The following is a 16,502-nucleotide window of genomic DNA, read 5'->3' on the forward strand; positions in this document are numbered from 1 at the left end:
ACCTGAAAAGTTAGTCTTCAAGTCAATTTTTATGAATGTAATGTCAATATCCTGTATTTAAGACTATTTTCAAGACTAAAATATTGAAATGTATTTTAAAATTATGAAAACTTACTTCAAATAGAAATTTTAAGCTTTTGATGTCACTTTTCATTGGTTTAGAGTTACTTTTTGGTGTCCAAGTCCATTTTCAAGGTTGAAATGTGTGAATTTGTAGTAAAAAATTGTAGATAAAGTAGTTTTGCATGACTACCACCTAATTTTCACTACTAAAGTTTTTAACTTATCTGAAAACTATAACGACTGACTACAAAGACATTTTTTAAGCTTCTTAAGTACATTTTCACTGTTTTCAAGACAATTTTTAAGTTAAGTTGGGTTGATTTTGGGTCTTTGAACGTAATAACTCAATTGTCTCTTAAACGAAGCTTCAAATCAGAATTTTATAAGAGGTACTTATTTTGTCAAATTGGACAAGTAAAGTAAAAAAAACTGAAATTTTTTAAAAATATCCAGTGACGTAAAGAATCAGGCAGAAAAATGAAATCCATCTTCCTGTATCTACGCTACTGGAGAATTTTGGCAAACGTCATTCATAATTAGTAATAATTTCATAAGTGCTTGTTCCAAATTTGATCAAAATGACTACAACGCTTTGACAGCTATGACAAAAAACCGATTTTCTAAATTGAAATTTGAAGGACTGTATTTTTCTTAGGAAGCATTTTTCAGGAAAATGACATAATGCATGTCAATTTGTTTTTCAATGGGCTATGCAATGGTAAGTTATTGACATTTAAAACTGGACCACCCTGTATGTACAGAGACTGATGATGACATTAATTAGCTATTAACTACTCCATTAAATAACGACTATTAAAGGCGGATTCACGTTCACACTTGAGACTTCTCTGTTGTAAAAAGTCGTATAACACTATAACGTAGATATGCGTAGAAATTATTAAAGCATACAAATGGAGTTTCTCTTGGTACGCGGAACGTCTGTCGCACGAGTCATGAAATGTGCCAAGTAAAATTTTTTAAACAATCAAAACTGCCCTACACTATACATATAAACATAACATTCATTTCAAAAGACAATAATACAATTTAGGTTTAATTGCGACAGATTTCCGGCCGACGCCGCCAAATTTTTATTCATTACCACTTGTCAGTCGACTGTCAACTTCAATCAAGAGTAAAAACGTACTAATTTGTACGTCAAAAGTTGAAATCGTACATACTTTTACGTCACGTAGAAGTACGCCGTATTACGAACTTCTATGTTGCGCCGTTCCACGCACTACTGAAAACTGCCTCATATAACTACATACAATTTAACTTTTTACGTGTGCGACTTTTTACAACAATGACTTTGTAAGTACGAACGTGAATCCGCCTTAACTGTAAATACATTTGAGTAATATGAAGTAGGTATATCGCAAGATTTTCAAGCTTATAAAAGCAGTTTTCATTTATAACAAAACATGAACAACACTGTGCTAACTCCGTGTCAAAAAGAGAGCCAGCAACTAATCGCTTAGCAAAACGAATGCAGTTTGGAAACATCAAATTCACTAGTAACTAGTAAGGTGCGACGGTCGAATTAATGCCGACGACTATAAAAGGAAGGAGCAAAAGAGACCAAAACAGGGGACAAATATGGTTCCCTCCCTCCCTCTTGGGAGCATTATTTTAGTGCATAAACATGTTGTTGTATTATTCTATTTATTTCAGTCGGGGTGATTACTAAAAATATAATGATCAACAGCAAACCTTTTGAAAGAGTTATTATACTGCTGTAGGTATGGCCTACTATTTGATTAACAAACTGAAAGCTAGTTAATTAAACAGTCAGCGTAGGTATAGTCACATCATAAGACTACCTTCCTCAACATAATAAAATTATACACTCGAGATCCGTCTAGACTTGACTGAAATTGACATTTACTTGGACCATAACAGATGCTTCGCTTTCTAACAAAGTGCGGTCAATTTCACTAGTTTAATGGAAAAAGGTCGAACAGGATATTAGCAAATTTCCAGTCTTAATGGTCCCCTATAAAACATTAATTCACAAAGAACGACCGCGTGTGAATGACGTCCTATTGCCAAACTCGTTACCTAAATCGCTCTGTTCCATTGAATAGAACAATCTAGAGGAACAATATTTACCTGTCGTCTGGTATCATTAGAATATCAACCCCCAAAAATAAAACCTCCCTTAACCGTTGTCGGGCTACAAAACGAGCGTGCGCGTTGCAAATATTGATCCCGACCTGTTTCTGTAAGCATCACACGGACGCAGCTATTTCACGATTTGCTATTATGAGAGAGATTTAGTTTCTATGGCTGCCTGGTTAAACATTCAGGGTTTGGATTAACGTTTTGTGTGGATTGGTATCAGCTTAACATACCCATTTTTAAAACAGTTGATATTAAAGAAGACGCAAAACCGTGCAAAACTATAATGTACTAACAATACATCAGTTTTGTACTAAACATGCCAATCGAAAACTCCATTATACTTATATCCGTGTTTACTAATGAAAAATAACCTCAATCTTAACTTGCATTGTCTGTCAATTTTAATGTCACAAATGAATTTGTAAGTGAACAATTATTGTATTGGACAGTAGTAGAAGCATAGCATCAAATGTGCTACTTTAAAATTATTTTTTTCTGTTACCTGCACTGCACGCATCAATGTAATTTTAAGCTCACTTAAGTTAAGTTGAATATGACAATTCAGGTGAAAAATGTCACAGTTCAAACCAAACTTAACTAAGTTAGCTTAAAATTATGTTGGTGCAATCGGGCATAAGTGTAGGTAATTTGTATTGTGCTGATTCATACAATTCCATGCTCATTTTAACAAGGCGTTTTATAAAAATACTGGCGATTTAACATTGAAAAGCAAGACTTAATAGCACATTGTTAGGCATAAACTGTATTAAGTTTTCTTGAAAGTTTGTGGAATTTCAGAATTTTATTTTTATGATTTTTTTGTACCTAACTTGAATAAACTTTCATGGATAATAATTGTCCATACATTTTAAACTCTGGATACGAATTAAACTAGATAGCGATTGCATTTTCAAATCAGTATTTGGTTTTATTCATCTTGATTAACGATACAAAGCCTTCAAAGATAGATTGGTAAACCTACCTTATTTTAGACTTGCAGCAGTTAATCTAGCTAAATCAAATTATATGTTCACACAATGTTCCTTTTTATTTCATATTTTCAGAACATAAAACACAGAAAACCTGACTATAACCGAGTTTTCCAGACTGATAAACTGGAAACTGTTTCTTACTATCTTTATCGCTTTTACAGTTCTTTTCTAATAACACAGAACGCTAAAGCTAAATTAAATAACTTATCGCCTAGATACCGACAAAGTGTCCAAACCAATTAAGCTTTAATTGCAATTTAGTTTAAAGTGTTTGTTCCTAGCTGGAATTCCTTTGAACAATAGATATCCTCGTTTCATTTTGAACCTATAAACATGTGTTGAAATGATGTGTGTTAATATATGTTACTCCAATTTCGTGTCACTCGACTCGCTTTTCACGTGAAATATTATAGCGAATGGATGTTATTTCGCTGCTGATTAACGCTATTTAATGGTGAACACTCGAAGCTAGCTTTCAGCAATTTAAATGACTATTAAAAAAGCTGCAATAGCTGCAGAAACACAGTCGTTTGCATGAGAAATCAGTTTGGTAATGTAATCGTCTAATCCCCTAAGGAAGACTGCGTCCAATTATCGCTTGGCACGTATATCCCCTAAAGTTAGCTGGCGTCTTCCTATCGAAAACATAACAAGTTTCCCCTAGTGCTCTAAACAAGCTGAGAACGCAAATACGTCGCTTAATACTGTATGGATTTGATGATATTGGGTGTAATCTGTCGATAGTTTCGGACATTGCTAGAATAATAATTAATGCCATGTACACACTGTTAAGTAAGATTTGCCTTATTACATAAAATAACGCTGTAATTTTGTTACATACGTAATTTTATGAAAAAACACTACATTGGAACCCCCTACCTCCATTAGATGGCACTTTAGGACTTGTTTTTATCAAATTAAGGTAATAAAAAGCAAAGAGAAGGTTTTTAAAGCTGGTTATTGAAACATCTTAGTGGAAAAACAATATTGAATATTGTGGCCATTATTAAACGGTCCAAGGCTCCGCTATCGAATTGAGTGTTTTTCCTGCGTCCCCTCCCTGCTATTTTCGCAGTTGGAGAAAAGTAGTTTTTCACGTCACAACGAAAGCCCATACATCACTGCAGTTGCCCTATAAAAAAGTGTCTCTCCAACTGAGCTAATGCAAACAAATCACTCCGTTTACATTGTTCTCGCGTGCTTCGCTTCCGAGGACTTTTTAAAATATCACCTGTATTAGAAAAACATATTTCAGTCCGCTGTTTGGCGGTGAAATATTGGACCAGGACTGCTCGATTGTTTCAAATAGATTTCGGACGATAATAGCGCTAGACGGGGACAATTTTATTGATGTATGCCCTTATCTAATGCGTTCCAGTAAAGGGAGCGAATTTGTTCACGGATTTTTAGATAAACGCCCACAGTTTGCAAAAATTGGAGACAAGAAATTGAAATTGAACCGTAATAAAGTAACGATATACCTACCTACTTACCTACCTACCTTCCGCTTTTTCTTTTCCGCCGGTCCATGTCGCCCTGGGTATTCCTCTTTTCCTCTTTTCTTTCGGCCTCCATTTGAGGAAAGAATTCTCTCTAAATGGAAAGAAGCGTGGATTACCCCGATTCACAAAAAGGGAAACAAAGAAGATGGTTCTAACTATAGGTGTATATCTGTTACCAGTACAACGAGCCGTCTCTATGGAAAAGTTCTCAGAAACTTTATAGAGGAAGAGTACAGTCCTCTGGAAATTGAAGAACAAGCTGGTTTTCGAGTCGGCCGCTCTTGTCTGGACCACATATTTAGCCTTGTCCAACTAAATGAAAAGAACGTCGCCAGGAACAGAAAGACGTATCTTCTGTTTGTCAATCTTACAAAAGCATACGACACTGTACCCGTTCAAAAACTATGGCAAGTACTAGAGAGGTCCCGAATAAATGTCACGTTAATAGCTACGATCAGACAACTATACGACCATTCTACATCTAAGATCAAATTGAAAAACAAAATCTCAGACAGCTTTCCAGTTACGAAGGGCTTAAGTCCTCTCCCACACTATCTAAAATCTATCTGAACGAAGCTTTGTGGCGATGAAGATCATGTAGTGGGATGGGCATAATAAGTGATGACAGAACCTTATACACCCTGCACTTTGCAGATGATCAGGTTATCGCACAAAACAAAGAGGACTTAGAGTATATGACAAGAAAGCTATTAAAAGAGTATGAAGAATGGGGGCTGTCGGTAAACCGTTCCAAAACCAAATATCTATGTATTGGAGACGACAGAGATGACCTTCACCCACAAGAAAACGAAACGATAAGCTGCTGTACTGAATATACATACCTGGGGACAAAAATTGATAACGGAAGTCGTACAGAGAAAGAAATAGAGGACCGAATTATAAAAGGAAAAAAGGTGAAAGATTGCCTGAACTCGATCCTGTGGTCCAAATGTATATCTTGAGAAAAAAAGCTCAATATTCAAAAGTATAGTGTGTACGGATGTGAAACCTGGCAATCAACAACAAATTTAGAGCTCCGGCTACTATCTTTAGAAATGGACTTTTGGCGTAGATCAGCAGGAAGGTCGAGATTGGAAAAAATAACGAATGGCAAAATTAGGGAGATTATGAAGGTAGAGACAACTATAGAAGAAGAGATCCAACGTAGACAACTAATATAGTATGGACAGGTAGAGAGGATGGAAGATACTAAAATACCTGAGCAGATCCTCAAATAAAAAGTACCTACATTAGAGTGGTATAATATACAAAAATGAGTTTTTCGGTTGTTACAATCCTCAACCTACTTTTTATTACTTTCCAACTAATTTTAAAACTTTTTGAATTTATTTAGCTTTAAACAATAATTATACTTCGAAATTGATAAAGCTTTAAGAAGCCTTGTCGGTTTGTAATTTCAAGTTGGAATCTTACTTAAATATTTAAATTGCGGTAGTAGGTAGTTTTAAGCTTTTCGCATTTGAGGTCAGTTAAATTCCGACATTTCAGTTGTTTGAATATGCCTTTTGGTCTAGCTTAAATATGAAAACTTGAAATTGTTTAATTACTTTTCTTGACTCCAATTTTTAACTAAATGAACTGTGTTTGGCTCAAATTAATCAAGTTCAACCATAAAATGTTCATCATTTTTACTTAGTCCATGCTCAAACAGAAAGGCAAAAACAACATTCATAACCACTCATTTTCCCTTCATTAGTCCATAGATCTGCACTAACGACTAAACATAAACTATTGAACTAAATTAGTGGTCTAGGCCAAAGCGACGTAGTTCAATTAATTCCAACGATAACTAATCGACAAAGGGGGGCGCGGCACCGGGCTCCACCAAGAGGGCCGTGATGTATTAGTTTTTGGATGGAGGAAATGATCGATTAAGCTGGATAAACGGCCGTTCCTATTAATATTATTAATCTCTTTGCTTCGAGGCCGATCGGAGATGCTTTAAAGCCTTCTTATCGATTGTCCGAATGTATTATTTCTAGCTTTAGGGAGAGATGATGAATCACTTTCCGTTTTTAAGGATCAGATCTTTAAATCGACGGTAGATTGTTATTTGACCAACTCGGTTACCCCTTTAAAATGGCGCCCCATTACGAGGCGGAGCCCTATCATGAGGAATGATCGAAGAGGATGCCTGGAAGATAAGTGTTCGCTCTTTAGGCGTCATCTACTCCAACATTTTTTTCATTTTCAGGCCAAATTAGTTTAACCTTTTCATCCCACTTTTACAAAAACAAGTTACAGTTTTTTTTGTGAAAAAGTTAAAACAAATAAACATTAAATTAAAATTAAGAGTGATCATTTCTGAGTTGAATAACCATAACACAATAATAATTCACCAATTTTAATAAAAAACTAAAGACTTTGATGCGCTCGTTTTGTAAACCAGCAATTACTACACAACATCCTAAAAAAAAAAATTATTTAATTACAGGAACTGAAAAAGTTAAACCGACAGCTAAACGTACTGTTCTATTATTAAATAGCGACACTTAAAGTAGGTAAAAACTGAAATATTCATTCAGACTAGTCTGTATTTACCTCTAGCGGAGGTCTGATGACTGTTTTAATTGGACACAAGCAGTTCTAATTAAAACTGACTTTAAAAAGCCAGTGATTGCTCCTGAAAAAAAGAAGTTTTTTAATTTGCCTTTTGCCCTTCGAACAATATGTAACAAAAATCAAAAACTCCATTAGCGGGGACTACTGTTTACAGAAAAACCTTTTATACCAATTTATCAATGGTTGTAAAGTGTTTTGAGTCAGTATATAAACTAAAACTGACCATAGGAAAACCATGTAATTGACAGAGAAAAATTGATAATTGCATGCGCGAGACAAAGACAGAAAACCTAAGAAGAGTCCAACTAGACCGAAATTATGCTGCGATGTTGTCAAACGTCTCTCTGAATTTGTCGACTAGAACATTCCTAATACTTTCCATTTATTTTCGACAAGTGCCCTGTTTTTGTACAGTTTCTGGGTACATTTGTTTAAAAACTTGCCTGCCTTGTGGATCAATTCAGATAAGCTTCTGGCAACATTGTCTCGATCATGTTTCTATGTTTCTCTGTCAGTTACACGGTTTTCCTATGGCTGTTTTTAGTTTTACCACACTTGTATATCTGATATAATAATAATAATCTCCAATACAGGGGCGTAACTGTCGTTTGCTTCGAAACAAGGACTAGCTGTCATTAGTTACTGTTTCTTTTTTAACAAAAACAATATTTTGGAACTAATAAAATGAAATTATTTGTTTCAGGTGCCCTGACGACGGGTCCCGGGCCACCAGTTGCGTGGGGGGCAGCTGCGCCGTCTCCGGAGGCGGTGGAGCGACGCCCGGTCCCCCCACCCGCGCTCTTGGAGTTGTTGCTCTGCGCAGTAACGGCGGTGCTGTTTCGGAACGGTATCCGCTCGGCAAGGATCGGCAGTCGACGGTCGCGTCGGCGACCTCCCAGCACAAGTCACAATCACCCGGTTACCATCATCAGGAGAGGTCAGTACAAAAAAAAATAACAAAATTAGATCACTTAAAATTCCATTATTGTGTATATTTATGACAACTGTCAATAATTTACACAAGTTGTTAACCTGATATTGGTAGTCTCATCGCAAAGTGTTGACCGAGATGAATCATTTCTAGACAAAAAGCATAACAGTACTATTTGCAAATTTTTAACTCGAATCTAACTTGTTAGATATAATGATAGCTGTCAAAATGTAACACCTACGAGTTCCTGTAGGGGTTTGAAGATATTTGACAACTCTTTTCCCATATCGCTGCTACACGCTTTCGCCCAGCTTTAAAAAATTTTTACCGATGTCATTTACCTTTTGAATCGTTTATAAAATTTTACTCAGCTGTCTATCTGTGACAGTTGTCAATTTGACATAGTTTTCCTTAAGATGTTATCCGTTAAAAATCGAAGCAGAAATCAATACAGGTCACAATATTAGTCAATTTATAAATTGATTTTGCCAAAATGGTCGTCACGTGATATTGAGCGTCAAATTCAATGTCAATCATACATATTAAACTGCAAATGCAACTTTGGTCAAAATAGTAACAGATTTGAAATTAACAAAAAAAAAATCTTTTTTGAGATACCCGATCGTATAATTTGAAATAATTGTAGACTGTGCTAAGAAAACAAAAAGTTAAATTAACTGTTTGATGTGAATGGTCGACGCAAATAGCTTGGGACACCCGGTATATAGAGCAGTCACTGAAATGTCAATGGCATCATCATATTGTTACGGTTTGGGCCTACTATGCTCGATACTTCTGAACGAGCACTCGATTCGGGATGAAATCGATGCGCCGCAATATCTGGCCGGACGCGTGTTAAAGTAGGCCACAGTTAGGAAGCGACACACCACACACCTGGATGCATCAAAGATGTTCGACGCAAATCGCAAAGCACAAGAAAGAATGAGACAATAAGATATAGAAATGCGTCAAGAAGACAGAGAGCGGCAAGAAAAGCGTAACGTAGAAATATTGGACGTTCTAGCGGGGACCAAGACAGAAATCCAAGAGTATGTAACCCATAGTCTCAAAAAGATGAAGTATGATGTTCAGGTAAAATTTAATGATGTTCGGGAGGACATTAATAAAATTCAGATTATTTACAATGATGTCGAGATAAAGCTACGCGACTTAGAACGGAAAATTGACAGCAGAGGAGCCAGCCTTACAGTGATCACCGGAAACGGGCTCAACAAGATCAAGCCTCCCACATACGACGGCCAAACTTCATGGGCAACGTACCAACTCCAATTTGAGGCCGCTGCAAATGCAAATGGATGGAGTAACGAGGAAATGGCTGTAGCATTAGTAGTGGCACTACGAGGACCTGCATTGGAGCTGTTACAGACTCTATATGCCTATCGCCCAACAAAGCAACTATGAAGCATTAGTAGCTGCATTAGAACGACGTTATGGGGATCAGCATAGGAAAGGAGTGTATCAAACACAATTAAAGGCAAGACAGCAGAAAACTGGTGAAAATCTACAGGAGTTTGAAGCCGAAATTCATCGCCTTGTGAATCTGGCTTACCCAGCCGTCCCGTAGGAAATCCAAGAAGAATTTGTGGCACAGTATTTTGTAGAAGGGATTCGAGATCCGGAGGTAAAGAAAATGCTGAAGATCTGCAAATGGAGCAACAGCAGCGAATTACTGGTTCGAGCGCTGGAAGTTGAAGCTGCGTGCAATGACTTAAAGCCAGAGTATTCAAGAGGAGAGAGTACCGCCAGCCGATCATGTTGCTACATTAATAGATGAAATTAAATCAATGTTCGGTCAATTAGTGCAACAAATGGCAGCATTAGGAAATGATCAGTCCACACAGTTAGAACGATCACGCCCGATCACTAGAGTGAAGTGTTATCGATGTGGACGCAAAGGACACTATAGCTGGAATTGCAGACAGCGGTCTTGTTCTCCAAACCCGCAGTGCCGACGAAATCAGGGCATCAGAACAAATCACCGGAATTCCTCTGCTAAAAGAAACATTACGTGTTATAATTGTGGACGTAAAGGACATTACCGCTGGAATTGCAGACAGCAGTCTCGTTTACCGACCCCGCAGAACTGGCGTAACCAGGAGCAGAAAATGAAGAACCCGGAAGGACATTACCCTGATATGTAGAGGATCGTCAAGCTTTTGATAGTGACTTAAGGTACCGGAAAAAAAGAAAAAGAAAAGAAAAAAGAAAAAAGAAGCTACAAAAAGAATGAAGAGCAGCGTTTCTAAGGAAGACATACTAAAAGGACAGCGCTCAGACTCTGATTTGAAAGTAATCAGAAGATGGTTGGAGAAGGATTTGAAACCGGATTGGCAACAGATTTCCAGATATGGACCAACAGTAAGGGGTTACTGGTTGCAGTGGAATTCGCTTCGACTGCGAGATGACTTAATTACTCGCAAATGGGAAAGTCCAGACGGAAAACGCTTTGTTTACCAAACAATAGTGCCCAATTCCTGCAAAGAGAATGTGCTGCGAGAACTACATGACAGTCGCAGAGGAGGACACTTTGGAGTAAACCAGACTTTGGCTAGAATAAGAGATCGATTTTACTGGATTAACTTCAGAAAGGACGTTGAGGAATGGTGTAAACGGTGTGACCAGTGTTCGTTACGGAAGGGATCAAGCACAATTCAGGAACTTGAGAGAGAGAAGATGAAACCAAACAACGACCGTATGAAGATGTCACTGGACCACCGACCAGCTGGTGGCAATTATAAGAAAGGTGATGCTGTGTGGATGTTTCAACCCAAGAGGAGCGAAGGATCAAGTGATTTTGGGAACGCGGTAAAGTTTAAATAGTGGCATAATTGTGGAATTGTAGTAGTGTTTTTTAGTAGCTGAATTAATTATTGTACGGAGTGTTTTGAAGTGTAAATAAATTTATTAATTGTTGAGTTAAATTGACTTGATCGACCCACGGGAAAACCGTAACAATATTAATGAGTTTTTTGTTTGTACCGCAACGCAAGTCGATATGAAATGTTGACGATTCCAATTGGCAATGCAAATGACAATTCATGATAATTTTTACAGTCAGGAATTACATTATTACATTACATACATTAGTCAGCTAATTGGTCTATTGCATATCTCACGGTTAAAACTGCCGGTGATTATTCTACTGACATATTTCACGGTTTGGATTTGCTGTGACCTGTAAAAGGTTCACATAAGTGGTGATTCCAAATGTTATCAGTTATTTGGGATTTTCCAACTTGTCCGTTCTCTAGACTGTTGAGGAAATAGCAAATATGAAGGAAAATATAGTAAATATACAAAAATCAATCAAACTACCAATAACATCACATCTTGCCACGTAAAAATAGATTAGTGCATGAGATTATATTTTTTCCAAAAAAAAATGGTAAGGAAAAACGTAAAATCAAATTAACAGCCAAAACTTTGATCCAGTCAACTAGCTCATAAAACTGCACTGGCAATAAATATGAGCTCATCAGGTCTGTGATCCCAAGTTAGACAGATAAAGCTAACAAAAAAGGCATAACGTCAAAGTTAAGTAATAAACAAACTAATGTTAAATACGTGTAAAACCAGAATAAAATTCAACAAAATTATAGCAAAATCTGGTGATTGAACCGTCAAATTTTGACATATACCAACTTCTAAAACTTTCAATGAAACATTTTTCATAAAAATGCTGCCGAAGAAGTAAAACCACCAGATAACCTGCAGTTTTCAGTCACGCCGCACCGTTATGTACGTTAGTTGCACCAATGTATGAACATTGACGTTGCTGTCAAAAATTGACAGATGTAAATATTTCGAATTTTAAAAAAAGCAGTGATTACGCCCTCCTAATGTAAGAGGTTGTTTGTCAAACAATGACAGAACTGTTTAAGTAACTTAGACTAGATTTGGGTTGTCCTTTATGTTGAATCCAACTTTTGTTGTTGGATTCAACATTAAAAAGTAACGTAGGTAAAACGGTAAAGCTTAAAAGTAGAAACAAACGAAAATTGCACAAATATACGAATCATTTTTTAATTAAAAGAAATTTCGAGTAGTTGAGTGAGCACTAATCCGTATTCGTAATTATCGTGCCCTATATGGAAGACGAGACCGACATAAAACCGGAGTAAAAAAATTGAAACGTCAAATTGCGATTAATCCCGCTGAGCCAAATTGGATAATAATTCGCGGGCCTGCCAGAAAATCGTTTCTATGGCCTGGAAAACTTCCAGAGAAATCCGAATTTGGGCTGACGACAGGCCTTGGCCGCGGACGTGGCTCGGAAATAAAGATAAAGTCACGTAGGACGGCGATATAAAGAGGCCCCTAGCAGATATTAATATTGTGTAACAATATTAAAGGACCAGAAATGGGGGATTAATGGCCCTAAAGTTCGTTGTCTGACCTATACCGAATTGCGACTCGGTCAAATGAGATTTGAATAATTTAATATGACTCTATTTCACTTTGCTCGAGTGACTCTTCATTTTGGAGAGTGTCCAGGCTTTAGTCTGTCATTTTATGTCGACCCCATGTTCCAATTAGGTAGTAAAAACAACATAGAGGGCAGCCGATTTGTTATTTTGACACTCACTTATCGTAGAACCCTCTTCTCAAACTACAAACTGTTTTAATGCACATTTCCATTAAAACAGTTTGTAGTTTCTACAGAATTTCGATATCCATAAGAGATGACGTTTTACATTAAGATTAAAGTCAACACTTTACGTAGAATTAGAATGTATGGTTTATGTTGTAGTTCTAGCAAAAGCACCACAATTTCATAATAGTATATTATTCAACGAGCATGTAATGATAGCTATTACTCACGAGAAGTTAGCGACACGAACTTCGGGCGAGTGTCCTAAATCATCGAGTGAGTAATACCCATTACATGCATGTAGAATACTATTCTTTTTTACGACTGTGGTAAGTAGTCATAACGAACGAAAATTCAGAAAAAAAGCTTTTTGTTCTGTATTAAGTCATCTGTAATAAATATCAACACAAATTCAACTTTCCCTCAACTCCCTGGATCTCATAGATGTGATGATTTGATGCTGAATCTGAATTTTGACCAACGAGATTGTAAGCTTTTTTGATTTTATGTATTAGCTTATGGCGGTATCATTGTTGTATTAAGAACGCAGATATCCGGATAGCTGTTTTCTTCAAACTGGACTTCTCTAATCGTGTTCCTTGTTCTCCCTAATTAAAACAGGAAAGAAGTTTCTTTAAAGAGTCAGATCATGATTTAGCCAGGTTTTACAATTGACAATATTCAAATTAACAACCAATGGCAAAATAGATCTATCACAAATGACTGTTTGAGCCAAATGTAACTGAAAACAAGTTACGAAATGTTATTTTCCTTTTTGGATATAAATAATATTAATAAGTATTGGTTACCATAAGCATGTTTGTAACAACCATGTGTCATTGAAATTTACATTTTGCAATATCTGGTAACATAAGTTAGATACCAACTTTCATCAGTAATATTTTTTTTGATGTAAAATTGGTGGTAATAATATTCAATATTGTTACAGGTTTGTTTATAATGAACGAGCACCCACCTCAACAACGGTCCCAATCGGGAGTACTATCAGATACACCACCACCGGCAACGGAGGTACCGATATGTACTCGCATGGTAGCCTGGAGAGGTAACCAAACCACCATCCTTTACCACAGTTAATTGAATGAGTGGTTTGTTTCAGGTACCATCCGAACGCAGCGACATACTCGCGCACCCCAACTCCTTCATCGGAGCGGTTCCACACTCTGGATAAGAAGTACCACCTGGAGGCAGTGGAGGCGACGCCGCAAGTCACCTGCACCCTTGATAGGTATCCCATTCTTTTCATCTCTAGCCCAGCAACAGTATCGTACCATTTTTTTTGTAAAACAGGTACACCCCGACTGAACGCCACCGGCGCAACTCGAAGTCTGACATTTACAAGATTAGAGAGAGATCGACTAGCTCGGATAGGAATGAAAGGATACAAAGAGACCATCTGCAGGGGGCACAGGCACGGGTTCAGCAATTTGATGCCACCAGTCAGTACGAAAGGTCAGTGAAAAAGTTAAACTAGTTTTACTGCTACAGAAGGCAGAACTATTCATTGTAAAAGGCAGAAAACAGTTGGAAAAGTAATACAGGGTGGATCGAGTTTTTCGTACAAAATTAGGGAAAAATTATACAAAAAGAACGGTAAGGAAACGAGTACCATTGCAAAAAAAGTAATTAAGTTTACCGGAGCAAATGTGACGCCACGAGACATCATTATCATTATTTAACTTGAATGACATTGTTGGGTCGCCCCATCTTATTGACATGACATTTAAGTACATTTTCCCTCTTAATATTTATTCTGTACAAAATACAATCTAAGATTCACTCAGCGTCTGGAATATAGACAAATAATTTAAATACAAAAAAATGAACTTTATATTTTTCGAAAAGTAATCAATATAACCGCAAAAATCTAAAAAAAAAAGTTGTCAAATGTCAAACAAATATTATACAGTTAGGCAACGTTTCGAAACTGTCTCTTTTGCTAATTTAGTATAAATTATTGCCATTTTGTCAAATCGACAATTTTGGCAACGTTGCCAAAATGACTATTGTTGCCTCTCACATAACTAATGTGAGAGCCCTAGAATTCAGATCTGAGGCTATATTTTAATATTCTGTTTCTTACTTGTTTTTCGTGGATCTATGATGTTATTTTGAATAGTATCAAAAATTCTCAAATTTTGAGAGTTTGGAGAAAAAAAACGTTTTGACTTCTAAGATATTGGGTATCATAAGGATATATTTAGGGAGATATTTCTTTATGGTCAATTTTAGTTTACTACTAGGCAGGATGAATACCAGTTTAATACTTTCTTCTTTAAGGCAAAGATTACGCAAGTTTTTTATATCATTCACTAAGAATGTTGAAATTTAATATTAATATAAAACCACTCGCTTTGATTCCTTTAACGCATAAAAATACTTGTTTTAGCACAATCTTCATGTTACAAATAGCTAAATTTCTGACTCGAAAAGCTGGCAATAACTTGGAATTTGTAACACTTGGCTAAAGATCCACTATGATCTTACTTACTATCATACGTCCAATTTCTAATTAGAACACTCTGTATAATATACGTGGTCCAAGATTTTTTCCTTTTAATATAAAAAGTAATCCGGACTCCATCTTTCGGTTGAGATTAGGATCGGCCGAAGAAATAGGGCCATAATCCGAGATAAACCGTTTGCCCTAAAAGGAGAATGTTACGTCGATATCCGGCAAAAAGCTGGAAAATGTATTTTCAATTTAGATATTTTCCCAGTCAGATGACGAAGTCAACAATTCGGAGATTAAGGAAATGAGGTCAATAAGGGCGATTTTTATTTATTCCGCCCGCAAGGCAAAAGTGGAATATTTCCCGTATATGAAATATGCGCAGATTTTCTTCTTCCTGTTGGAATCAATTGAACGAAAATTCCACAACGTTCGTGTAGCAAATTTTCTCATCGAACGGAAATAATTTCCAATTGTACATTCCAATAAACAAAAAAAAACACTTAATCAATATTGACTACTGATCTAAATAAAGTGAAAAACGTTTTAATTTTTGCATTGAAGATTAATTAGTTTTATACGCGCCATAAAAGTGAATGAAATATGAAGTGGAAAAAATCAAAAAAATAGTCGCTATGATAGCAATCATAAAAATATTTTCCGAGACTCGCAATAATTTGACTGTCGACGATCAAAAAGTTTTATTGCAGTTATAAAATAAAAAGTTATGACGCCTAACGGCCGCGCTCGGTTTGTGTCAGTTTTGCAAAATAAACGAATACAATCGATTTAGTAGTGAAAGAGAAGGAAAGATCTTAGCAACTCATCAATAGACAATGTTCATAAAAAAATATTGGTTATCATCCAGACTAGGAATCGCTTTTCTTTAAGGGCTCAGCCAGGAAGTTTTCCGATATATTTCCAGACAAGTAAACACACACAAAAATAAAAAGCGATTAAGACGAATTGACCTCATTTCTCCTTATTGAATTTCTCTGTAATTTCTACTCTCTCCGAGTGGCAAAGTTTTCCATTTGTCAAGCGAAACTGTTGTAAAACGAAACGTCGGAAAGCTGTAAATAACAAACGCAACTTTTCATTTACCCTCAAAGCGAATGTTAACCCATTCGTCTGTTGACAATTGAGACGTGTTCAATGGAGGATCTTTTATTAGAAAAGCCTCAAAAGGAGTGGAAAAAAATAAATAAAAGCCCTCAAATAC

General features: G+C 36.4%; 2 protein-coding genes across 4 annotated transcripts in view; one reads left to right on the top strand and one right to left on the bottom strand.

Moving 5' to 3' along the window:
- LOC145740329 (uncharacterized) overlaps positions 1–16,502 on the bottom strand; it is a 71,288-nt gene that overhangs the window by 52,913 nt on the left and 1,873 nt on the right. The window lies entirely within an intron of this gene.
- Positions 1–16,502, top strand: part of rho-5 (rhomboid-5) — an 84,448-nt gene that overhangs the window by 21,440 nt on the left and 46,506 nt on the right. For all 3 annotated transcript variants that reach the window (XM_081995784.1, XM_081995786.1, XM_081995785.1), the window contains exons 4-7: positions 7,968–8,201; positions 13,757–13,873; positions 13,928–14,056; positions 14,119–14,280. In XM_081995784.1, coding sequence (XP_081851910.1) covers positions 13,848–13,873; positions 13,928–14,056; positions 14,119–14,280 — 317 coding nt within the window. In that variant the 5' untranslated portion in view covers positions 7,968–8,201; positions 13,757–13,847. The remainder of the gene's footprint in view (positions 1–7,967; positions 8,202–13,756; positions 13,874–13,927; positions 14,057–14,118; positions 14,281–16,502) is intronic.

Source organism: Ips typographus, linkage group LG1 (genome assembly GCF_016097725.1).
Source record: "Ips typographus isolate SLU linkage group LG1, UJ_Ityp_2.0, whole genome shotgun sequence".
Classification (NCBI taxonomy): domain Eukaryota; kingdom Metazoa; phylum Arthropoda; class Insecta; order Coleoptera; family Curculionidae; genus Ips; species Ips typographus.